This window comes from Mirounga angustirostris, unplaced genomic scaffold (assembly GCF_029215605.1).
Source record: "Mirounga angustirostris isolate CCGP_5_RB_7025 unplaced genomic scaffold, mMirAng1.0.hap1 SCAF_1, whole genome shotgun sequence".
Taxonomy (NCBI): Eukaryota; Metazoa; Chordata; class Mammalia; order Carnivora; family Phocidae; genus Mirounga; species Mirounga angustirostris.
The window spans coordinates 11,725,571-11,750,434 of record NW_026991709.1 but is presented as its reverse complement, the minus strand read 5'-3'; the positions used below and the strand labels follow the sequence as shown (position 1 = coordinate 11,750,434).

General features: G+C 52.0%; 1 protein-coding gene across 5 annotated transcripts in view; it reads left to right on the top strand.

Annotated features, from left to right (window-relative positions):
- Positions 1-24,864, top strand: part of ITSN1 (intersectin 1) — a 214,063-nt gene that overhangs the window by 177,492 nt on the left and 11,707 nt on the right. For 4 of the 5 annotated variants that reach the window (XM_064579196.1, XM_064579188.1, XM_064579191.1 and 1 more), the window contains 5 exons: positions 9,228-9,349; positions 11,113-11,219; positions 17,137-17,320; positions 19,197-19,295; positions 23,902-24,069. In XM_064579196.1, the coding sequence (XP_064435266.1) occupies positions 9,228-9,349; positions 11,113-11,219; positions 17,137-17,320; positions 19,197-19,295; positions 23,902-24,069 (680 nt within the window). Of the gene's footprint in view, positions 1-192; positions 2,184-9,227; positions 9,350-11,112; positions 11,220-17,136; positions 17,321-19,196; positions 19,296-23,901; positions 24,070-24,864 lie in introns of those variants that run through there. The other variant, XM_064579203.1, reaches the window with a different exon arrangement.

Sequence of the window (24,864 nt, the reverse complement as noted above, 5' to 3'; positions counted from 1 at the left end):
TGCGTGTGGCCTTGAACGCTGTCCTAAGCCGTGCTTGGGAAGGCACCGTGGCTTACAAGATCAGTTCCCACGAGGAGACCCTAGGCCCGGCCGTGAGCTTATTAGGCATAAGAATTGTCATTCATCGTTCTTGTAACCGCCCTAACTACGATGTATTTATGCGTGTATCTGGTTTTCTGTCTCCCCCACTAGAATGGAAGCTCCATGAAAGCAGGGACCCGCGCGCATCTATGCAGTTGCTGACAATGAGCAGGAAATGTCCCGGGCTCAGGTGGTCTCTTGTGTTCCACGGGGTCAGTTTGCCAAGTTAGGAGAGACTGCAGGGGACCAGGCTCTTCTTAGAGCCTCGAGAAGAAAGTTCCGTTGGGAGGAGGAGCACGCCTGCACCTCCACACCGCCAGAGGTGGGTCCTGGGACTGGTCAGCCGAGGGTCCTCTTCAGACAACATGCAGCTGCCTGGACCCCAGCCTGGCCGCCGCCCACCCCTGCCAGCCCTGGGCGCCAGGGACAAGAGCGTCCTCGCAGCGGGGCGTGGGGATGGGCCACCCTGGGCCCACTCTTTGAGAAGCTGGTGGTTTCCTGGCGAGTCTCCATCTCCCAAGGCAGCAAGAGCGCAGGCTGTATTCCTGCTAGCAGAAGTCGCCGTGCCTGTCTGGCCGCCGCTGTCCCGTCAACACGGCGGGGGCACTGAGCAGAGTGACCTCCCGAGCTCTGGCCCAAGCGTGGGGGGTCCGGTGGGGGCAGCGTGGCCTCTGGGAACACGGCGTTGGAGGCCGTCCGGGCTCCGGGCCCTGGACTGAGGGACGGCATTCCGGGTCACAGCCTTCATTTCCCTTTGGATGGTGACCTGCCTCGGTCTGGAATCCGTTCAGCCGTTGTGACAACTCTCCTGCTACGGGAGCCTGGACGGATCTGGTTTCTGAGCCTCGCTCCCTTTCTTGCTTTCTGGGCAGGCTTCCCTCTGATGCAGCGGTCCTCACTCTTGGCTGCACGTCGGAGCTATTGGGAAGCTTCACGACTTAGGGATGCCCAGGCCGCGCCCCGGCCAGGTGGATTGACTGGTCCGGGGGACCGCGGGGATGCAGGGCTCTGTAAAAGCCCCTCAGGTGATTCCCACGTGCAGCCGGACTCCGGGGCCACAGCCCGCACCCCACCTCCATGCATCTGCCTCGGGACTCTTCTGCAACACAGGCCAAGCCTCTCCCGGCTCCACCACCAAAGACCATCTCGCTCTGCTGTTCAGACTCCTTGACCGTACTTCCCCACCTGGGCTGACCTGTGTCCCCCAGACTGTCCTCCCACCGTCCTCCAGACTGAAGAGTTGAAGCCCCTTACCCCCAGGCCCCCAGAATATGACTGTATGTGGAGATGGACCCTTTATGAGGTCATCAAGCTAAGATGAGGCTGTTTCGGGGGCCCCACGCCAATCCGACTGGTGTCCTTAACGAGAAGAGGAGATTTGGACACAGAGAGTCACCAGGGGGACAATTTTGTACTGAGGAAAGGCCGTGTGAGGAGAACATGGCCATCTGCCCGCGAAGGAGAGAGGCCTCAGAAGAAACCAGCCCTGCAGGCACCTCGACCTTGGACTTGCTGCCTCTGGAGCTGGGAGACTCCATTTCTCTCATCTGAGGCACCCCCCCCCCCCTGCAGTCCCTGGAACTTTGTTATAGCAGCTCCAGCGGACGAATATGTCACCTTCCCAGCAAGGCGGGAGGCATGGTGGCCCAGAGTGGGAGCTCCGGGTACGACTCCCTCTGCCGTTGATTAACCAAGGCTTTGGCAAGTTACTTAACTTCTCTGTGCCTCAGTCGCCCTGTCTGTTCAATGGGAAACTAACAGCAGTACCTACCACACGGGATGGTTGGTGAGGACTCAGTGAGGTCACGAACATAACGGTGCTTAGAAGCGTGTGGCCCGTGGGAGCATTCAGCGTGACTTTCCTTCCTCCCTGTTACCCCTGCATCTGCGTCCCCCCACTCCCTCCCCCGGGTCCGGGGCTCCAGGCATCCTACTCTTCCTCCCCTTTTCTCTGCCCACTTCCTCTGCTTGGCTCCCTCCCTCCTTCCCACCCTGACAGAGTCCAGCTCAAATTCCTGCTCCTCTGGAATGTATTCCCCGGTCCCTCTGATCCAAACTACTGCCTCACATTCCAATAAAAATGTGTCTGTCCTTCTAATGCCCCAATTTGCCTTGTGTATCCAAGGGATTTGTTTATGGCCGCTGCTCAGGGCCCCTGGGATACTGCGGGGTAGCACACATCAAAAGCAGGAGCTCAGGGGGCAGGCGGCCGGCTCAGTGGAGCGTGCGACTCGATCCCGGGGTTGTGGGTTCGAGCCCCCCATGTGGGCGTGGAGATTACTTAAAAATAAAATCTTCTTGGGACACCTAGGTGGCTCAGTTGTTAAGCGTCTGCCTTCGGCTCAGGTCATGATCCCAGGATCCCGCATCGGGCTCCTTGCTCAGCGGGGAGCCTCCTTCTCCCTCTGCTTGCCACTCCCCTTGCTTGTGCTCTCTCTCTCTCTCTGACAAATAAATAAAATAAAATAAAATAAAAAATAAAAAAAAATAAAATCTTGTAAAAAACCAGAACAAAACAAACAAACAAAAAAGAAAGCAGGAGCTCAGGAAGGAGAGACAACAAAGGCTGGGGGTAACAGAACCGGGGCCAGGAATGAGCTGACAAGCGCATACTGTGGGCCACTTGACGCCTCGCCAGGGATTCGGCATCGGCTCTAAAGCCACGAGTGTTCTGCCTTTCGTTACAAAGCTACCAATATTCTCCTTTATGGCAAATTAAGAGAGACCTGAACCCCGAGAGTAATTTGATTTTTGCAAATTCTCAGTCGTCACGAAACTGCCTGGCAGCCCACGTAGACTGGAGCCCCCTTCCTGGGAGAAGGCTTTATCTGGAAGCCACGTTGGTACTTTTGAAGCTGCTGGGTTATACCGAGTGTGGCCGGGTGGAAACCCTCAGAGGGAGCTGGGGGGTCCCCAAGACAGGCTGGACAGGGCGGCCTGGGCTTTGGTGCCATCAGGGGGCACCCCCCCGACGTCTCCCCCACAGGTCCCCATGCCCCCCCCCCAGCTTCTCTAGACCCCCATGGAAATCTAGTCTCAGGGACTTCAGCTCCGAGGTCTTGAGGGCCGGAAGCTTCCAGGGGCGCCTCTGCAAGGAAGCTGTCCTTCGGCAAGAACAGCGCCCGGATGGGCTGCCCGAGCCTCTAGTAGACCGAGGCTCCCCGAGGACAAGGACCCCGCTCGCCTCATTCATCCCCAAGCCCCAGCTCCAGGCACAGCACACAGCGGGGACGGACAAGTTTACAGCTGAGGGAATGGGGTGGGGGTGGCGGGGGGCGGTCAGCTGCAGGTGGAGGACGAAGTGCTCTGACCAGAGAGCCCTCCTCTATGGCACATCCACTGTGGCCTTTCCTATGGGATGAGCCACCCATGTGTGCCATTCTGGCCAGGGGGTTGAAGGCAGCACAGGTAGATTCATTTTCCCAGAAAAAATCCGGTGTAGCCTTGGGAGGCGTGGGCTCACCTGGCAGGAGACACCAGGACCCATGAGGCTCCCGTGTCCTACATTCAGGCCAAGCCTGGAGAAGCCTTCAGGAGAGATGGGATCTCCAGCTCCAGTGTGTATCCTGGGGAGCGGAGCCATGTAGCCAGAGGATTTGGGTGGCATGTCCCCAGAGACATTGGTATATAGCCTTTCCCTTGAAGATGAAAAACCATTGCCTGAGTTTCCATATGGCTGAGTGGTACCCAGATTTCTCACCTGGGCCCTCTGCCACCATGACCTCACCTCCCGCCTTATCCTCTTCCCACTTCCCACCTTATCTCCCACAGTGTCTCTGCATTTACCTGGCATGCTGGCCTGACACCCCCAACATAATGGCCCCATGGAGCCTTCCTCCTTCGGGATGAGGAGCGAGGAGCGTCTACTTCTCTGAGTCCTACAGACTCCACCATCCCTGCGGCCTACAGGCCCGGTCTCTGTTGCCTGCTATTTTAAGTTTAGTTTTCATGTCGAGTTTCCCTCCGGGCTGTGAGTTTCCTTGAGGACAAGGACATTATCTTGCTCATTTCTGTGTCTCTTGGACTTCATAGGAACTTAATAAATATTTATTGACCATCTTATAGTATATCTTGGCCCGTTCATAACAGGAACAAAGCCTGTTTATTTGCTTTGCCCAGGGGCCAGCTTGCTGTGGGGGCTGGTTTGGTTTTTTAAATTATGGGCCATGTTGGGAAAGGAAGTAGAATGGTGGGGATGTGGAGAGGGGTGATTCTCAGGTTTTACTCTAAGTACTTCTGTATCCTTTGAACTGTTTACATTAAGCCTGTGTTTATGTATTACTTTGGTAATAAAGCAATTTATTTAGACAATGCTGTTCATAGGAACATTTTCCAATTGAGGGGACAAGATGACCTTTTTGGGTAAGATTTTCCCGTATTCGTTCCAGTAACCCAGACTCAAATCCTTCCAAAGGGTTATCATGGCTCTCTCCATTTTGTGAATGTGTCTCACTCCACAAGATTATAAGGGACAGCACATAGATTAGGAATTTTATGTGGGCTGTAATTGGGGATCATTTTTAACTGCCTGGAGTCACTTGCAATATTATTTCAGCTGTGAGTGGATTATGGTTAGTTCTAAGAATCCCTTCATCACACCGAGATGTCCGTGAAAAGTTATTTGCTGTACTTTATCCTTTCATTTTTCACCGGGAAAGGGAGCCAGCAAACCATGTTTATCCTGGTTCCCAAAGGAGAGAAGGACCATGTCCCTCCACCCTTAAAGAAAACTCTTTTATTTGAAATGTCTTTTCCATTTACCCTGCTCTGAATAATGGAGTTTTTAAACTCGTTTGTTTTTCTAAATATTACATTTTCAAAGAAAGGATGTTTTTTAGTTCAAAGTGCCTATTTTAAGTCTGTAATGGTTCTCTTGGTCTGGCACCCACCAGTAAGAATTTTCAAAACAGCATCCTATGGGTCAGTTCAGTAGCTAAAAAGACGATTCAAAGCCAACAGTGTTGGCTTATAATGCTGAGACAAATCTCCCCGAAATATCTTTGCTTTTCTTTGCATGCTGGGGCCTGGAGAGGCCACCTGAGCCCTCCTCTTGTCTCCAGGCACGCTGGTAGGTGGGCAGCGTGGGGTGGAACTTGTTGGGACAAGCAGCGCAGAGTCACACAGCATCTCTCAGCTCCATCAGCTCTGACGTGGGTCTGCTGGGTGGATGACCAGAAGGCCGGAGCTGCCCAGAGTAGGACGCCATGCGGCCTTCTCATGCCCACCACGCTCCCATGTGTAATAGACCTCCAGTGCACCCCAAACTGGCCCCAGCACCTGGGATTCTTGGACCGATGGCCTCATTCCCCCACTAGACCTTTTGCTGTTGCTTTGGCTCGGAGCTTCTTCAAAACCATGTAAAACTTGAAGACTCTGAAGAACTTCTGAAATCCAGAGCAAGCCATTTCCTGTTAGGTGTCTTCCTGGATCCTCGTTTCTGATTCCTGCTGGTCGCTTGCACCATCCTTGCTGCAGAGGGTAGTCCTGGTCCCATTGTCAGTTTCCAGTAATGTCAGCATTTCTCAGTGGGGGGCTGTTGACATCGGGGCAGGCAATTCTCTGTCCTGTATATTGCAGGACATCTAGCAGCTCTGGTCCAGCCCACCCAATCCCAGCCATCACCTCCGGTCATTACGACAACCAAGAATGCATTCTCAGCCTGGGGGTGTGGGTGAATGCAGTAGGAGCCTCAATTTGGTGGGGGGGGGTCAGTACCACCTTCAGCCTATGGGGAGTAGTACCACCCCCAGCTGAGGACCCCAAGGTTCTTAGCCATGTGCTCTGGAGGGCAGGCATTTCTCCTCTTTCACGGCGAATCCTCAGCACCCATCAGCTAGTGCCAGACTCATGATGGAACCTCAGTAAATATTTGTCAAATGAATGAATGAATGAGATACCCGAACAAGCTTCAAGAGGGCCAGTGAACCTTGTAAAATTGTGTGCAAAATGTGTGTGTATGTTGTGTGTGTCATACACATGGGTTTTCAGAGGTCAGAGTTTATAGCATCCGTGATAGCTTCCAAGGGAAATTGTGACCTAAGGGGACGTTCGGCAGACTGTCCAACCGGGGTCCACCATGAGCCCGATGTTTGTATCCCTGCATACCTCATTGCACAGTGTTTGTGGGATGAGTCTTAGAACCCCAGCTCTAAACAATATTCTAATATTCCCGCAGAAAGCAATGTCCTGCACATTCTAGGGGAGACTCTGCTCCGTGAACAGCTCATCACCCAAGTCCCTGCCATGCAAGGACAGTATTCTGTCCTGTAACAAGAAATGGCCTTGCCCCTGGGCTCCTTGACTCACTAATAGGAAGGTCTGATGAGAACAGGGCAGGCAAGAGATGTTTCCTCCCGAGCCGAAGGGTGTTTCCCGGGGGGCTTTCCTCACGAAAGCCAAAGAAATTGGGGGCATCACTCTACTTCCCAGAAGCCGAAGCTCACACAGCTGGGCAGAGGGTGGCTGAAGGGACAAGAGTGAGCGATCAGGACTTGCTTCCCTCCCGAGAGTTCGCTGTGGAAGCAGTTGTTCTAATAAAGCACAGCCAATGTTCCAAGAACAGCTGGGCCAGGCTGGGGGCTAAGCAGAGGGTCCAGGTTCCAGATTCATTTGCAGACCCGCCCCGTGGTTTATGCTCCGCTCGTGGCCCCCGTGGAATGACAGCTTGGCCTGGCTGCCGTGGCTTTCAGTGAGGTCTTAGATGGATGGGCATGGAGAGTATTAATGTAAGGATGGCTCATCCCTGCTGCTTTCCCAGCATCCATCTGCCTGCTCATCCCAGAACTGTCCTGTTCCAGGAAGAGAAGCAACGGCATTCTAGAAAGGGCCTTTGGCCAGGGTAGGGGACAAGACTGAGCACTGGAAGCACCCAGACTTGGAGTTAATCTCTGGCGCAAACATTCGGTGAGAATCAGTGATGTCATTCGCCCCCAGAGGGATCATTCTATTTGCAGAAGCTTCCAGCATATTGACTACAGAGGGGGAAGATGGAAACTCGGAGAAACCCCTGACAGCCCAGAGCAAGCTTCCCAAGTTTTAGTTCGCCTAAAACAAAAAAAAAATCACCTGGAGAGCTTGTTACGTTAGCTTCCTGGGCCCCAACTCCAGGTCGTCTGTTCCGCAGGGGCCTGATCATTTGATTTCTGACAAGTTCCCTGGTGCGGCTACCACGGGTCTGGGGACTCTGAGAACCCCTGGTGGCCGCCGGGTTTTCACATCGTGCTCCGTCACGCCCCCTTGTGGGCAGATGGTATGCGAACAGCAAGCGGCTGGCCCTCTGTGCTCCCACTCCCACCCACATCCAGGACACCTCTCAGTCTGTTTGACAAATCTGGGCTTTTTGTGATTAAATGAAGATCCCCTCATAAAAAGGAGAGGAGAACCCACTGGCCTGGAACAGGGGGGTCCAGGCCTGTATGAGGGGCGCCCCCCGGGAACGGAGCTTCCCGCGCTTCATCCCGGTGTATCTGTGTCACCAGGCAGCTTCTGCTGATAACCTGAGAACATTCGATGCAAACAAAACCCGAAATGACCAGCCAGGTGAGCAGAGGCGAGGGCAGGCACCGTCTCCTGTGTGTGCCCCCTGCAAGGTCAACAGAGCCCCTTCCCTCGGGCACCTGGGGCCACAGATGGCCCAGCTGCCTGCCGCTGGAGGGGTTTCCCTGTCCACCTGCAGCCTTGCTGCTCGGCTCCTAGGGGCGCAGGGCACAGCCAGGCTCCACGTTTACGCGGCGCTGTCTGAATGCGCTCCACACCGATCTGCCCTGTCCCCACGCCCATCAGGAGCCTCAGCACAGCCCCTTCACCCTCCGAAATCCAACCTCAGGATAACCTGATGCCCTCCTGTAGCTTGGACCCAACAGCAGTGGTCTGGGGTCAAGCCCAGTTTCTGGTCTCCAAGTGTCAGGTTCGGCTCTCGGCCACCACCCCCCTGAGACATCTTGAGCGGGTCAACCTGTCTAAACCTCCGTGTCCCTGTGTGTAAAATGGCGATGATTACAGTATCTGTGTGAGCCTTAAGCACAGCTGTCCACGTACTTGGACAGCGCCTGGCATGGGGAGAGCCCTCAGGACATACCGGCCCGCTGCTACTTAGTCTCCTCTCGACGTTATTTTACCGGCCTGGAGGAAGCAGGAACGTGCCACCCATATGAGTCTGCTGGGGTTACTGCAACAAACGGCCACAAGCGGGGTGGCTTACAACAACGGAGATTTATTTTCTCACAGTTTTGGAGATGAGCGCAAAATCAAGGTGTTGGGTCGAGCCATGTTCCTCTGGAGGATTTTAGGGGCGATTTTTTTTCCATGCGTTTCTTGTAGCTTCTTTTTTTTTAAAGATTTATTTATTTATTTATTTGAGAGAGAGAATGAGATAGAGCATGAGAGGGGGGAGGGTCAGAGGGAGAAGCAGACTCCCCGCTGAGCAGGGAGCCCGACGCGGGACTCGATCCCGGGACCCCAGGATCATGACCTGAGCCGAAGGCAGTTGCTCAGCCAACTGAGCCACCCAGGCGCCCTCTCGTAGCTTCTGATGGCTGCTAGCAACCTTGGTGTTCCTTGGCTTGTAGCTGCTTCACCCCAGTCCTTGCCTGTGTTGCCACATGGCCTTCTTTCTGTCTGTCTCTGTATGTCTTCTTCTTCCTCTTTTTTAAAAAGATTTTATTTATTTTATTTGAGAGAGAAAGAGAGCAAGCAGGGGGAGGGGCAGAGGGAGAGAGAATCTTAAGCAGATTCTGCGCTGAGCGCGGAGCCTGACGTGGGACTTGATCTCACCACCCTGAGATCATGACCTGAGCTGAAAACCAACAGTTGGACGCTTAACCGACTGAGCCACCCAGGCGCCCCTGGATATCTCCTGCTAAGGACACCAGTCATATTGGATTAGGGCCCACCCTAATTGAGTGTGACTTCATCTTAATTTGATTATATCTGCAGAAACCCTATTTCCAAATAAGGTCGCATTCACAGGTACCGAGGGTTAGAACTTTCCTGTGTATTTTTAGGGGACACACTTCAACCCCTAACAGTGCCCAGCTAGAGTGAGACCACAGGGGCCAGCAGGCATGGGGCCCTGGGGCTCTTCACTGAGAAGCTGTATGGGCTTCCCCAGACTTGGACTGAAATGTCCCGACGGTTGTGTTTTCCAGGGTGTTCAGACTTACACCTCTTGGATATGTTGACCCCAACCGAGAGAAAGCGACAAGGATACATCCACGAACTCATTGTCACAGAGGAGAACTATGTCAATGACCTGCAGTTGGTCACAGAGGTAATGGCAGCGGTGGGTGCTGGGAGTGCTGGGGGGCACTGGCAGAGGGTAGGGGGTGCTGCTCAGTGAAGGAGAACGGCCTCCTGATTCTCAGCCTGAGAAATTTTCTGATGCGTGGGGAGGAGCATCTGGATGGTAAACCACATAGGAGATTCATACCCAAGAGAAGACGGTTGGACTGTCATCCGTGGCCCTCTGAGTCATCCCTATATGTGGGCAGAGATGGCTCGTGCCAAGGGATGAATGAGTCTGTGAGGAGGTGTATGGAAGGAGACACATGGGCAGGGATTGAGAGTCTAGAGAAGCAATGGCTCAGCTGCCAGCTTGTTGATGCCGTTGAGCAGGTCCCGTGGTCTCCCGGCCCTCAGGGTTGGCATCTGAAAATCGCTGCCAATCCGGCCGATATCTCAAGTTATTCCTAGCGGTACATAGTACCCCTGAGGAAAATCCGTTGCTGAGGACGAAGATGTTTCCTTGCAGGTCCCCATGCCCCACCCCCCATGTCCTGGATGACTCCTCGTTTTGTCTCTCCTCCCAGGTAGCTGTCGAAAGGCCTGGGCCACTTGGTCTAGAAGACTGGGGAGATGCAGAGTTGGGGACCCCTGCTTTTCAAGAAGCCTTTGGTCCATACTCATGGGAGGTGGCCATATTGGCAAACAGGGGTTTGCAGAGCTGGATGTCAGGGTCACTGTACAGTTTGAAAAGTACTGTAATAGTTTTGAAACTCCTGCCCCCTCCCCACCTCCCACCACCTAACAGCTGTGCGACCATCTCCTTGGACAGTCTTACACCCAGGAAGTCACCGCTCAGCTGCCCCGTGTTGAATGAGTACAGAAGGCAGGATAGATTTCGGCTCCAGGAGGCCACCATTCATGCCTAGGAAGTATTCATGCACACTCAGAAAAGGTGCCCGCTCCTCAAGACACATGAGCGTCCCTAAATACACAATCTCGGATGTCTAGGATGTGAGTGTCGTTCCCTTAGACGTGGCACTTCTGTGCAGGGGTCTGGTATATGCCGGGTTCCATGTCGGCTTAAGAACTCACGAAGAGTAGGGCTCCCAGCGATCAGCCTGAGCCCGGCCATGTTTATGTCAACAATAGGCTGTCCCATCTCTAAAGAATCTTCCGAAGCGCCCTGTGCCTCCGGTGCTAGATAATGACCTCTTTGGAGGCCCGGGCTCCCCACGTGGGTCTGGGCAGAGAGCTGTGATTTACCCGGAGTCACCCAACCACGCGGAGCTTGGAGCCTGGGTAGGCTCCTTTCTTTCCCGCAGCCAGTCCCTACACCGGCCCAGCCGGGGCCAGAAGCCCCCACCCAGACTCCCTGTTGGAGGCCCCGCTGCTTACGGCTGCTCCCCTCGGGATGCCCAAGGCTTGTCTGGGGAGCAGATGCTGCAGGCGAGCATGAAGCGAGCATGCACACCCACGTGCATCTTGAAGCCCTGACTTTTCCCGGCCATGCCCGTCCCCCACCGTGGGCAGGGAAGAGTGTTCGGGACCTTGCACAGGCCTCTCGGCTTTGTCCCGGGGGAGGGAAGGCCCAGCCTCGAGAGTTCAGCTGGCCTCCCCCCTCAAACAGGGCAGACCTGATGGGGGCCCCCCCAGCGGCTCAGGCAGAGGAGGGGCCATCTGCTGCAGATGCTGCTGGAAGGCGCAGCTGCCTGCGAGCCCTTCCATGCGTGGAACAGAGCTGCGTGCCTTGTGCTCGAGTTGTGAGCTAACTGTTTGCTTTCTGAACCACTTCATTTTCTGCACCTGTAGATCTTTCAGAAACCCCTGATGGAGTGTGAGCTGCTGACGGAGAAAGAGGGTGCTATGATTTTTGTTAACTGGAAGGAGCTGATTATGTGTAATATCAAACTACTGAAGTAAGCCTCTCTCCCCTAACCCCGGCCTTGCTTCGCGCCCCCTGCCCCCCGGCTCTCACACACTAGCACCTCTGTGTGGCTTCGTCCGCGTGTCCCCTGTGCATGCCACCCCATGTTTCTTTCCGCCTCTTCCGCTCCTTTCCACTCACAAGCACCGTGGCTCCTTGTCGCCCCGATGCTTTCCGGAAACACCCCCAGTCTGGCATTGCAGAGTCAATCACCAAGTTCCTGCTTTCACGGCAGGTCTAGAGTCTGCAGAGCGGGGGACCGCCGCCGGCCCTGGCTCCCTCCTGGGGGGCCTGGGCCAGCTCCGCACTTGCCCGCCTGCAGACCCGGGGTCCCCGGGGCGCATGTTGTTCTCTTGGGACATTCTTGGCTCCTGTGGATGGAAAAGGGTTGGAGCATTTGCTGCCCACGGTCAGCGTTTCCTCAGGCTCAAGCTCCAAGAAGCCTGCCTGGAGCCATTGGTATTTTATTCCCATTGCAGTTTCCAGAGGCGGCTGCAGGGAGGAGGCCCTGGGCTGGGAGTCAGGAGCCCTGGGTTTGGAGCCCAGCTCCCTGCCCTGCCTCTTCAAGCCTCCGTGTCCCCCGCTGTCCAGTGAGGGGCCTGGATTATGTCATCACAAAGGCCCCTTCCAGTTCTAAAATGAACCTCCCAGATCTGGGCCCAGCAGGCCATACTTTGGAACATGACTTGCTAAGAACGCAGAGTAGGTCCATGGTGGTCCAGCCGGTGGGGAGGATGGGCCACCCTCTGCCGGGCCCAAGAGCGCAGCGCAGCCCCGGGTAGCTGGCGCCCCTTCCTGAGCTCTACCTTCATGTGATTAGGAAGGGGCGATTTCCTAAGTGTGAGCCCTTGTCTTTATAGAGTAATTTTAGGTCTCCACTTCTCCTGAGTGTGTGTTTGGGAGCGGTTGGGGGATGGAGAGAGCAGTGGAGGTACAGTAAAAATACGACATCTGCTTTCTCTATGTTCTGGAAAGCAAATACTCAGAGATGACCCCCAGGGGTGCTTTGAGAAAGCAGTTCCATCCTCCTCCTCGAGCACGGTGCTGTGGAAGCTTCTGAGCGTGGCTATGGGTCAGACGCTTGGGCTCACACCTTGCTCTTTGCCCTGCTGGCTGTGTCTTTGGGCGAGGCCTCGGTGTCCTCATCTGTAAAATGGGGATGATAAGCGTACCTCCTGTGTAGGGTGATTATTGCGGGGTCTTTAGATGACACACACCTGGCCATCGTAAGTGCTGGGCTCAGCCCCCTGGCCTTGGAGAGGGGCTGTCCTATCACCTGGGGCAAGCGGGCTGGTTAAGGCCGGAACCTACACGTGCTGAACCTAAAGGGCTGGAGACAAGTTGTTTCAAAATAGACACAAGAGTTTTCTGTTGGAAATATACCTACAGGTGAACCCCATCAGTGGGGGGCGGGGCGGTGGCAGGTGTGTCTGATGTTCCCAAGTGGCCCCTGCCGCCCATCGGGAATGTGCTGTGCCGCACTGCTCCCCATACCTTCCTGCTGTCCCCCCATCTCACCCTCCCCCCTGTCCTGGCAAGGAAGCAGAAGCCCCTTCCTCGAGCTCTGTCACGGCCAGGCTCGCGCGCTCCTTCCTCCTGTTAGCGCGGATGTGCTCCCCAGCCCCGGAAGTGGAGCCTGGAGTGCTGTTTCAGCTGGGGAAGCCAGGCTCAGAGAGGGCAAGTGACTTGTTGAAGTCACACAGCAGGCAAGCTTGTGCCCCGGGCTGCTCTGTGGATCACCCACTGGGGGTTCCCGCCAGTCCTGCCCCCGATGGAAAGAACGTGGAACCAGGAGGCAAATGTCCTAAGTTTTTGTCCGGGGTTCCAGCACCTTCTAACTTGTTCTGGGCAGTTTCCTTGGGCAGATGAACTCTTGGACCCCTTGTTTCGGGGCCTGTAAAACTGCAGTCATGGTGCCTGCCTTGTCGAGCATGCGGGGCTCTGAGGAGCGAGGAGGCCAGCCGTGGTCCGGGTGCACTGGCAGTCCCATCAAACCTACCGGCGGGGACAGCCCCACCTTCCAGCTGCGCTCCGGCCCCTTCCTCTGATGACCCGAGAGTTCGTCTGGGTGAACCAATGTCTTCCTATTCTAGATGAAATATTTAATAGGAGCTACGTGGGGACCTGATTTCTTTTTTTTTTTTCTTGTCAATATGCTATTACGAAAATTTTTAAACATACAGAAAAAGGAGAAGGATTATAGGGTGAGCACCCATCTTGTAGACTGTACAGGGAACGTTTTGCTACATCCCTTCGTTACATAGACTTAACTTCCTCGTGCAAAGGAATCACCCCAGTGATAGGGAGATTTTAGGGATCCTTGCAGGCTGGAAGAGGAAGGCATTTTCGGATAAAGAGGATTGAAGGCAGCACTCCCTGCAAGGTCACTAGTGAGCCGACGCCTGTCTGTCACTCCTGATCCAAGGGCCAGTGACTTGTACTTGGGGTGGGAATGGGGAGGACCTGGGATTTAGGAAACAGATAAAGAAGAAATAAAATAAATGAAAATAAAGGCGTGCTAACTGGGCATAGGGACTTCCTACTATGGTTGGGGGTTAGAACGGATGATTCGCTCTTCCTGGTGAGTGGAGAGCTGTGAAATTTGCTTTTAAGAAGAAGAGTAGGGCAGAAAGATCTAGAACCTTTTCACATTAAGAGCGGGCACAGGCCCCTCATACACAGCCATCAGGAGTGACAGCAGAAGGGACGCAGATGAGACATAGGGCCGCGCAAACCCAGGTGCTGGGAACTGTTTGTGTTTAGTCAACATCCTCTCCTGCCTCCTTGCTTGGAGGAAAATGAAGGAGCTTCTCAAAAAAAAAAAAAAAAAGAAAAGAAAAGTTTTCCTTAAACATAAAGTATTTGACCTTCTTTTTAACTGAAGATAGATATACTTTTATTTTGAGTAGAAAACAAAAATAAAGAGTAACAAACCCATCTCGGGGGTGGAGACAGGGTGGGGAGACAGGAGGGAACTTTGCCGGGGGGCGGGAGGGAAAGGCCAGGCCTGGAGGGGATGCCAGGAGTGGTGGCAGGGAGAGGAGAAGAGGGCCGCGGGACGCACAGAGAGAAGTCGAGATGGCATCCTTCTGGGGGAAGGACAGGGCCCGCGTGGAGCGGCTCAGGCGTGGAGGCAGGTCTGGGTGCTGCTGGGCCTGTTGTCCCAGGCTCAGTGCTTACAGACCCCGAGCTCCCGGGTCACACCGCCTGGGGTCGAGAACCCCCTCTGTCGGTATCAGCTGTGTGAGTTCGGTCGGGTGACTCAGTTTCCATGCGCCTCAGGTGTGCCAACAGCCAGGAGGGAGAATAAGCAATGTATGCAGAAAAGGGTTTGACACCTGGGACGTATGAATACATGCTAGCTCTTGGACTCCAGAGGGTCAGGAGCTCTCATTCGTCCAGCAAACAGCTGAGGACTCTTAGAAATGTTCATTAGCTGATCGATTACCATGGCAGTTCAAGGCCTTGACCCAGTAAACCTTTATTTTTTTCAAAGATATTATTTTTTATTTATTTGAGAGAGAAAGAGAGAGAGAGAGCACCAGCAGGAGGAGGGGCAGAGGGAGAGGGAGAAGCAGGCTCCCTACTGAGTGGAGAGCCTGACATGGGGCTCAATCCCAGGACCCCAGGATCATGACCTGAGCCTAAGGCAGCCGCTTAACCGACAGAGCCACCCAGGCGCCCAACCCAGTAAACCTTTAGATGAGATTATGAACCAGCTCACCAAAGGGCAGAGCTGTGGCGACTGAGTCACATGACCCCCGAGCCCAGTGACACCCTCCTTTCAAACCCATTTGGGCCCAGTCATCGTAAGTCCTGCCTATGCAGAACATCCCAGGAGAAGACCCACCCCGGAACCTGACAGGTGCCTGGTCCATAGTCGGGGCCTGGCTGTAAGCCTGTCCCCTGGTTGGATAAGTTGAGTGTGTTCTGGATGAGTTCTTCCAGAACCCAGGCACTGGTTTAACTTCTTCAAGACAATGGCCATCTGTGTGTGCTCTTCTTTTCCTTGTCTCCTCCATGATTTTTTTAAAAGTGGGGCAGCAGGGTGGGGTACTTTTATTCTCTTAGAGAAAGATTGTTTTGCTGCTCCTAATACGAAAATGATGGAACGATGGAATTTCTTCCTGTTTCCATCCATAGCAAGTTTATAACATGGTTATGCAGGGCTCTGGTCCCCCATAATTGGGTAATTGGGGGTGACATCACCCTTGAGCAAATTTCTACATGTTGGGAGACATTCCATACCAACCCCCTCAATGAGCGATGGCCATTTGGCCATCCTGAGGGTATCAGTGGCCCCCCCTCACACACCAAGCAGCCAGTGCTGACCAGTGCCTCTCCATATGAGGGCATCTGCTTGAGGTGGAATTACTAATTGTTCAGACCACCTAACTTACTGCCCTTCAGATTTCTCTCCTGGACTTGTTTGCCCAGCCCAAAGATTTTTCTTTAGCCAAAAATGTAGGAGAGAGAAGGTAAAGTGGTCTCAAGTTTTTAAAGCCTAATGCTAATATTGCAGAGCTTCCTTGGAATTCTTACAGAGCCATATCCTTACCTCAGGGCTTCTCCAGCGTGGCCATGAAAGTAGCCAAAGGAATTTAGAGTAAGAACTTCCCAACTTTATGTTAAAATCATATATTATACCATTCTGTTCCATCCATCCACCCATCCATCCACCCATCCATCCATCCATCCACCCATCCATCCACCCATCCATCCACCCACCCACCCTTCCACCCACCCATCCATCCACCCATCCACCCACCCAACCATCCATCCATCCATCCATCCATCCATCCATCCATCCATCCATCCATCCATCCACCCATCCATCCACCCACCCACCCTTCCACCCACCCATCCATCCACCCATCCATCCATCCACCCATCCATCCACCCACCCACCCTTCCACCCACCCATCCATCCACCCATCCATCCATCCATCCATCCATCCATCCATCCATCCATCCATCCACCATCACTGGGGGAGGCAGAACACACTCATGGCCTCCGGTGTTGTGGTCCTGCCCTCCTAGCGCATCGCTCTCCTTGCTGTGTAGAGGCTCAGTGATGTGCCCTCTAGAGGCTGGTGTTAGGAGCTCACATACTGGAGTTGGGTGGATTGCACAGTCCTGGCTCTCATGGCCCTCAACATTCCGACTGCAGCTGGATCTCAGAACAAACACCTCCCAGCCCTTTCAGTCTCTTCTCAACTTCCAGGAGATGAATTGTTTGGGTTCACTGGTCCATTATCATATAAATAGGCTTCTCTCTTCAGAACTTCCTAACCCAGTTAAGTTCAAATTAGCCACAGCGATGAAGCAGTGAACAGCACAGATAGTTCAGACAACCATTTATCCCGGGCTTTGGTGAACATAATGGGATTATTTCTCTGCAGCAGTTGATTTACCATCTTAATTATGTTCTGTTTAGTCTGAAAATGAGCCTCTATGTCCCTTGGCAACGGTAGCTTCCCTCGGGTGACATTGGTCGGGAACAGACTCAATGCTGGGCCATAGTAGCCTGGGACGTAGACCACAGATAATCCATAAAGTGAGACGTCGACACAGGGATCCTGTCTGAGTTACGAGAGAAATGATCCCCTATTTCTCCATAAGAAAGAAAAATATATTCTTCATGCTGACTTGTTCAGCAAAGATGTCTCTGAAAAGTTATTCCTAAGAACCAGCAGACAGCCATCAGGCCAAGGAAAACTGCCCTGGCAATACCTCTCTGTAGCACCAGATGTGCTTCTTTTCTGTTCCTTGTCTCCCCCAGTAGATCCTTTAGTGGCCCTGGGTTTGTGCCCCTCCCACACGTTCTGTTTCTGTATGGCCTCAAAGTGTGCCCCGTCACCGGCGGCTAGTGTGAAGGCAGGGGGCTCACTTCCCGTGTCCCCGTGCAGAGCGCTGCGGGTCCGCAAGAAGATGTCAGGGGAGAAAATGCCCGTGAAGATGATCGGCGACATCCTGACCGCCCAGCTGCCGCATATGCAGCCCTACATTCGCTTCTGCAGCTGTCAGCTCAACGGAGCTGCCCTGATCCAGCAGAAGACAGACGAGGCCCCGGACTTCAAGGAGTTTGTCAAAGTAAGGAGTCCAGGCTCAGCCAAGCCCCGGCCCCTCAGTGGCTGACGCAGGGCAGCTGGGTGTGCGAGGAGCGAATTCAAGCCTGCCAGCATATTCCTGCTAAAAACAGCCAGTGGGGCCGAGGTCTTGGCCGAGCACTAGGGGCCCGCCGCGGGCCGGCAGGTGGGGCTTTGACCAAAGGGCTGGGCTTGGAGAGGAGGGGCCAGCCTGCACCCGGAAACTCTGACCTGTGGTCCCCGTGTTAGCGGTGTTATTTGGATGCAGGTTCAAATCTTCGATCTCATTTGTCAGGCCCAGCGGGGCTGGTGCATCTGAGGTGCCCCATTCTGTTTGGTCTGAGCACCCCCCGTTCTTTGCTGCAGAGGGAATGGCCGGGAATCTCAAGGGACCCTTTGTTCCTTTTCCAGTTGGTTTTTGTGGTTGGCCTCGAGCTCTAAAAAGTGTGTGGGGGTGAGTGTGGGATGCCAGGACCTCTGTCTCGGGGGATAATAGGGGTCTCGAGAGCCATGTGTCCCCCAAGGGACATCTGAGGAGGTGGGCCACATGCTGCTGGGGGCTGCAGGCCTTGGGACTTGGCCTTGGCCAGGGCAGGTCCCCGCTGGCCCCACTGGTCCACTCAGCCTCCGTGTCTCCCAGAGAAAGAATCAAATAACTTTTGCGGAACCTCAGTTACATTTTGGTGAGTAGACCAATAATACTAACAGCAGGCTTCTCTTTGTACCTTGTGCACTTGGGGGCAGGCCATTCCCTCCCCCACCACTAAGCACGTTTGTGGAATCATCATTGTGAGATCTCTCCTTGACTGCAGCATCCCACATGCTTGTTCTTTCCTTTTCCCCTGGTGTTTCTCAACATTAAATGCTTTGATTTGCTAGCCGATGAATGGGGGGGGGGGGGGGAGGCATTCTAAAGTCATTCGAAGGGGAGAAATATTGGTAAAAAGTAGGCCCAGGGTGGTCTAGAGACTGGAGAGCAGATGCTGGGCCACCTGGGCTTTCAGCCAAGGGCCGGTCCTCCCCGGACACAAGGCAGGATGAATTCATCACTGGATGCACTTGAGCTGGAGGGAAATGCTGACACCACCCAGGACAGGGGGCCTGTTTCCCCTCCCTCATCACCTCTCCTCGCCTCACCCTTGTGGGGGTTTGACACGCCTTTGCCAGGTATGAGGTGTTCTTGGAATGATGATGTCCATGGCAGGAGCAGGTTGGGAAGCTGACACCTCCCGGGACCTGGGGCCTAGGTCATGGCAACTGCCCGTTTCTAAGGTGTTAAACCTGGCCAGTGCCTTTGAGAGCTGAGTCACCACATAATCCCTGTGAGTTACAGACGGGATCATCTTTTGGGATAGGACCCTTTCCTCTGGCTGAATTGACAAAAGGGACAGGTGGTCTAGGGTGGGGACAACCCGCAAGACTTGAGGTTGTAGTCCTTTGCCCCCCTCCTGTCTCAGCACCACTGTCCCCACCTGCCTGGGGCTCCCACGGGTGTGTGCGGGCTCCATCCGAACGAGACAATGAGATTCAGCCCCTCTGGCATCTCTGGGACTTAAGGGGAGTTTCTATTCTAACTCTACAGCCTCGTGTTTCTTCTTCCTCTTGGGGCTGTTAAAAAGGTCTGGCAGATATACAGAAGAAATATTCTCTGTAGAGCCAGAATCTCATCTCTGTAAGGGAGGGACTGTGTGTCCCAGGGAGGGGGTGGGTCTCCAATCGCCATCGTCCTGGACCGGGATATCGAGTCAGGCCCTTCCGACGCCAGGCTCCTCTGTTCTCGTCCAGATAAATGAGACAATGTGATGGGGCGGGGGGAGCGGATGTCCCTGAATGGACTTCGCAGATTTCTTAAGGACATTTAAAAAACTCTCTCATTTCAGAGGCTGGCAATGGACCCTCGATGTAAAGGGATGCCTCTCTCCAGTTTTATACTGAAGCCTATGCAACGGGTAACAAGATACCCACTGATCATTAAAAATGTAAGTACCCATCTTGCCTTTTCAAGCAGAGGAATGCTTTCTCAGCATTTCAGGGATCCAGGGTCACGGGCAAGATCCCCCAGCCAACGTACCTGGTATCTGTTGTGTAGAATCATACACCAAGGGGATGTTGGAAGTATCTGCTTGGTAACTCAGAAAGAAAAGCTGTTCATTGTGAAAAGAGCTAATAATATACAGTCTTCAGCTCTGTGACCAAGTGGCTTTTACCTCATAAGTTGGAAAATGAAAGCTCAGTTCTTTGGTTCTTTTCTTAATAGAGGTATAATGCCTTCATGCCTCAATTTTCCCAGCAGGAAAGAGAAAGAAATGTCATGCCTACCACCCATCCTCAAAAAGCCATCGTGAAGCCAATACCAAAAGAAAAAAAAATAGGGTTTCAGTGTTTCTATCTGTAATATGAGTGAGCAGACCCAGACATCCTCTAAACCTGTGATTATATAACCATAGGGGGGATGGCTCCCGGAGAGAGGTTTTAGATCTGGTTCCCTTCCGTGGAGACTTTAGCAACCCAGATCTGGGCGCCGGTGTGCTCATTGCTGTTAGGGTGTTACTGCCTTTTGGGTGTCTCAGTGGCCGAGTCAGGAAATACACATATGTATATTCATACGTACATGCTTATATGTAAGTGTACACACATACCTTTATATTTATTTCTAGATCAATCCATGTAGATAATAATGCATGTTAAAACCCATGAGCTCACACTGATGCGTCCTGTTCTAATCTTATACCACAGAATTGATTCTAGCCTTCCCCCTTTCTATACTTACAACTTCTTTTCTATGAGAAACCTCCCTCTCATCATCAATACATTTACTGATTTGCTCAGAACCCTTATAGTAACCCATCTCCCTCCACGTAAGCCATCTCCTCTGTCCAACCCCAGCTTGGCCCCACAAAGTACACTGTGGCCACCTTGGCTGAATTAAATAATTAGTTTTGAATCAGGCTTTCAACCTACTGTTTCCTCTCTTCCAACTTGACAGTTGTTATTTAACTGGTGCGGTACTTCTCTTTGTCCCCCCAAATTTAATTGCACATTGGAGCTGGAAATGAGCTTTTAAAATAGGTGTTCTAGATCTAGGCAATGGCGGTGGGGGTGGGGTGGGGGTGGGGGCAAAAACAAGGAAAGAACCGAGAGTCATAAATATTAAAAAGGAAAAAACAAATTATTGTTATTTGCAGAAACATGATTGCTGCCCTTTAGAGGACCTGAGAGTGAACTGAAAAATAGTGGAGCCAAGAAGAGAAATTTTAAAAGGTGGCCAGTTACAAGATACATGTGAAAAACTATAAAAGTACTAAGATGAAATATTGTATATGATGCTGAGGTGGAGAAATTCTTAGCATGGCAGTAAGGATAGAGATTTAAAAGATTTAGAGTTGTAGCAACTTAAAAAAATATTTTATTCTGGAAACAACCTAGATATTAAATAGAGCAAATGAATTGTGGTAGACCTGTACTTGGAAAATATTTTTAAAAACAGAGACTTCAGGGCGCCTGGGTGGCTCAGTTGGTTAAGCGACTGCCTTCGGCTCAGGTCATGATCCTGGAGTCCCGGGATCGAGTCCCGCATCAGGCTCCCTGCTCGGCAGGGAGTCTGCTTCTCCCTCTGACCCTCCTCTCTCTCATGCTCTCTGTCTCTCATTCTCTCTGTCTCAAATAAATAAATAAATAAAATCTTTGAAAAAAAAAAAAAAACAGAGACTTCAGGGGCGCCTGAGTGGCTCAGTCGGTTGATTGTCTGCCTTCGCCCCAGGGACCTGGGATTGAGCCCCACATCGGGCTCCCTGCTCAGCACGGAGCCTGCTTCTCCCTCTCCCTCTGCCCCTCCCCCACTTGTGCTCACTCTCTGTCTCGCTCACTCTCTCTCTCAAATAAATAAATAAAATCTTAAAAACAACAACAACAAAGACTTCTATGTATTAGCATGGAATGGCATCCAGAAAATACCATTAAGTAAAAAAAAAAACCCTTCATGAGCAATCTTACAGTGTAGTTCATTTTATAAAACAGAGGAAAAACTATGTGTGATTATTAAATGTATGCAGAGCATCTAAAAGGAGTTCAAGGGATGCCCTTTGGTCTGTTGGTATGGTTACCCCTGGGGAGGATAGTGAAAGGGAACTTTCACATTTGCTCTATGTACTTCTGTATTGTTTGGATCTTGCAGATCAAGAATGTGTCAATATACTATTTGCATAAAGATTTTTCTTAAAGTTTTCTGTGTGACAAAATATAATGAACAACAATGAAAGACAAATGATAGATGTAAACTGGTAAACACATTTTATACTCAGGTAAGTAGGTACTGAAATATACATAGATTACTTATCTATATCTATGTATCTATCATATATCTGATAAGGGGCTAATATCCAAAATATATAAAGAGTTCATATAACCCATACAATAGCAAAAAAACCCAACAACCTGATTTAAAAATGGGCTGAGGATCTGACGAGGCATTTTCCTGAAAATACATAGTGCTTAAGAGGTACATGAAAAGATGCTCTACGTAATTAATCATTGGGGAAATGCAAATCAAAACCATAATAAAGTATCACCTCACATTGTTAGAATAACTATTATAAAAAAGACTAGAGGGGCACCTGGGTGGCTCAGTTGTTTGAATGTCTGCCTTTGGCTCAGGTCATGGTCCCAGGGTCCTGGGATCGAGCCCAGCATCAGGCTCCGTGTTCAGCAGGGAGCCTTCTTCTCCCTCTCCCTCTGCACACCGAACCCCCACCCCCCACTCATGCTCTCTCTTGATATTTCTCGCTCTCTCAAATAAATAAATAAAATCTTTAAAAAAAAAAAGGCTAGAAATAACAAGTGTTGATAAGGATGTGGAGAAAAAGGAATCCTTGTCCACTGTTGGTAAGAATATAAATTGGTGCAGCCACAATGGAAAACAGTAAGTAGATTCCTCAAAAAATTAAAAATAGAACTACCATATACAACCCAGCTATTCCACCTCTTGGTATTTACCTGAAGAAAATAAGAACACTAATTCAAAAAGATACATGCACCCCCATGTTCATTGCAGCATTATTTATAATAGCCAAGACATGGAAACAACCTAACTGTCCATTGATGGATAGAAATTATATATATATATATATATACACACACACCATATATATGTATATAATATATAATAGAATATTGTTCAGACATAAAAAAACAGTGAAGTCTTGCCTTTTGTGTCAACATGGATGGACCTTGGGGGCATTATGCTAAGTGATATAACTCAGAAAGACAAATACCATATGATCTTTCTTATATTTGGCATCTTAAAAACAATTAATTAAAGAAAACCGCCAAGCTCATAGATACGGAAAACAGATTAGTGGTTGCCAGAGGCAAGGGTAGAGAGTGGCATAAATGGGTGAACTATTTTTGTTTTCTTTTCGGTTCTTAGTTTAAGTAAATTGAAGAAAAAAAAAAAAAGAAAGCAAAACCAAACCAAAACCAAAACAAATGAATTTCCACAAGCCAGCTGTGTGGGCTCCCAGTCTAGGGCTGTAGTCCTTAGACTTGGCTGCACATTAGAATCACCCAGAGAGCTCTAGAAAATACCTGCACTTGGAGTCCCTCCCCCAGGGATTTGGTCAGGGATGAGGCATCAGGAGTTCCCACAAGGATCCTAGCTACAGCCAGGATTGGCCCGGAGGGTGGGGATGTTGTTGATGATTGAAGGCAGGACCCAGAATGTGCATTTTTCTCAATTTAGGTGCTTCCCTAGGACTTTAAGCCAAAGGGTACCTTTGAGGTGAGATACTATTCAAGGTTAGGTCCATGTGAATTATTTGTGTGTGGACAAGTCCTAAGCAGGTACACCTTCCACATCCCCTGGTGCATTCCAAAACTGGCTCAGAGCCTTTCTTCATGATTGCTTTTAATGCACTCTAAGTCCTTTGAGAATCTGATGATCATGGCTCTCATTCACTGAGCACCTTCTAAGGGCCAGGTACTTTTCGAAGTGCTTCACTCTATCAAATCATTTAGTCCTCCAGATAACCTTAAAAAGGAGGTGCTGTGGAGCATCCCCACTTTTCATATAAGGAAACTGAGGCTCAGAACATTTGGGGGGCTGGCCCATGCATGGCTGGTCACTGGCAGAGCCCAGATGTTAATGCAGGAGGCCTAGCTGCTGGCTGGCTTGGAGTGTTCTACACAGAAAACCACACATGTGCTCAGATGCACCCCTTGGCATGCTGTTCCAGAGCTGCGCCGATGCCTGCAGCTCGCGCGGACCTAGGAAAAGAGCCGTTTTCTAGGGGAAAATCCCTGAGGATGCATTGTTACCCCGGCTGCAGCCACTGCCCTCCTCAAACCCCAAGCGTAAATAATGTGGCATCCCCTCCCTCCCCAGGGGACCCGGCCAACAACGGGTGGCCATCTTGCTCATGTCATGGCTGCAGCTGGGCGCTCAGAGCGGCAGCTCCCCAGGTGGGCACCCATCAGGAAAGGAGGGTGCCGTGCCCTGCCTCTGTTGGGCCCTCCAGGACTGCGCCCCCCCACCCCGCCCCGGGCCCACCTGCACCGCCTGACGCTGCTGTCTTGTGTCCTCTTCCGTAGATCCTGGAAAACACCCCCGAAAACCACCCTGACCACAGCCACTTGAAGCACGCCCTGGAGAAAGCGGAGGAGCTGTGCTCGCAGGTGAACGAAGGGGTGCGGGAGAAGGAGAACTCGGACCGGCTGGAGTGGATCCAAGCGCACGTGCAGTGTGAAGGCCTGTCTGAGGTAGCTGCCCGCGGGCTGGGACCCGGGCCGCCCCCGCCAGGCTGAGTCTTGCCGCCAGCCTGGAGGAGGAGGCGGGCAGGGTCGCTCTCTCTTCCCCCTGCTTCTTATCCGCCGCCCCTTCACCGGTCCACTGACTTCTTTATTTCCATTTTCTGAAGTTCCGTTCATGTTGTCAGATCTGCTGGCTTCTCTCTCATGTCTTGCTCTTGCACAAGTGGCCACGCTTTTCATTTTTTTCCCTAACATTTTAAACATAGTCCCAATCAGGACATTCCACCACCTACAGGCCTGGAGCTCGCTCTTGTCCGTCAGTTCTGCTAGCCGTCACTGCGCATGCCCGCTTCTCTGTCTGTGCTGTGATTTTTGATTGTGAGGTCCGTGTTCCTTGGAGCTTTGCCTGCGGGGTCTGGAGTTGCATTCCTCCCGAGAGAATTGCCACCAGCATCACCCCAGATTAAATGTAGAGGGGTCTGGGGATCACACTGCTGTGTGAATTGTCATTGTGGACTTGGGCGAGGGCTGCCTTGCGGTTGCAAATTCTCAGGGGCATTTTTTTTCATTGCCCTTAGTCCAAGGTCAATGGCAAGCAAGTCTTCTTGTTCCTCCCTTCTGTGCTTGAGTTTGTCATTCTTCCTCTACGAGAAAGTTTTTGTGGCTGTCTCCTGTTAGATCCCTCCGCTCACGTGGGCTCTCCATACATTGCTCGGCTCGCACCCCACGTGACCTTTGAAATGGAAGCTCAAGGTCAACTAGATTCAAGAGAGACTCTCAGGGTTGAAGCCGGCTTTGGGGTTG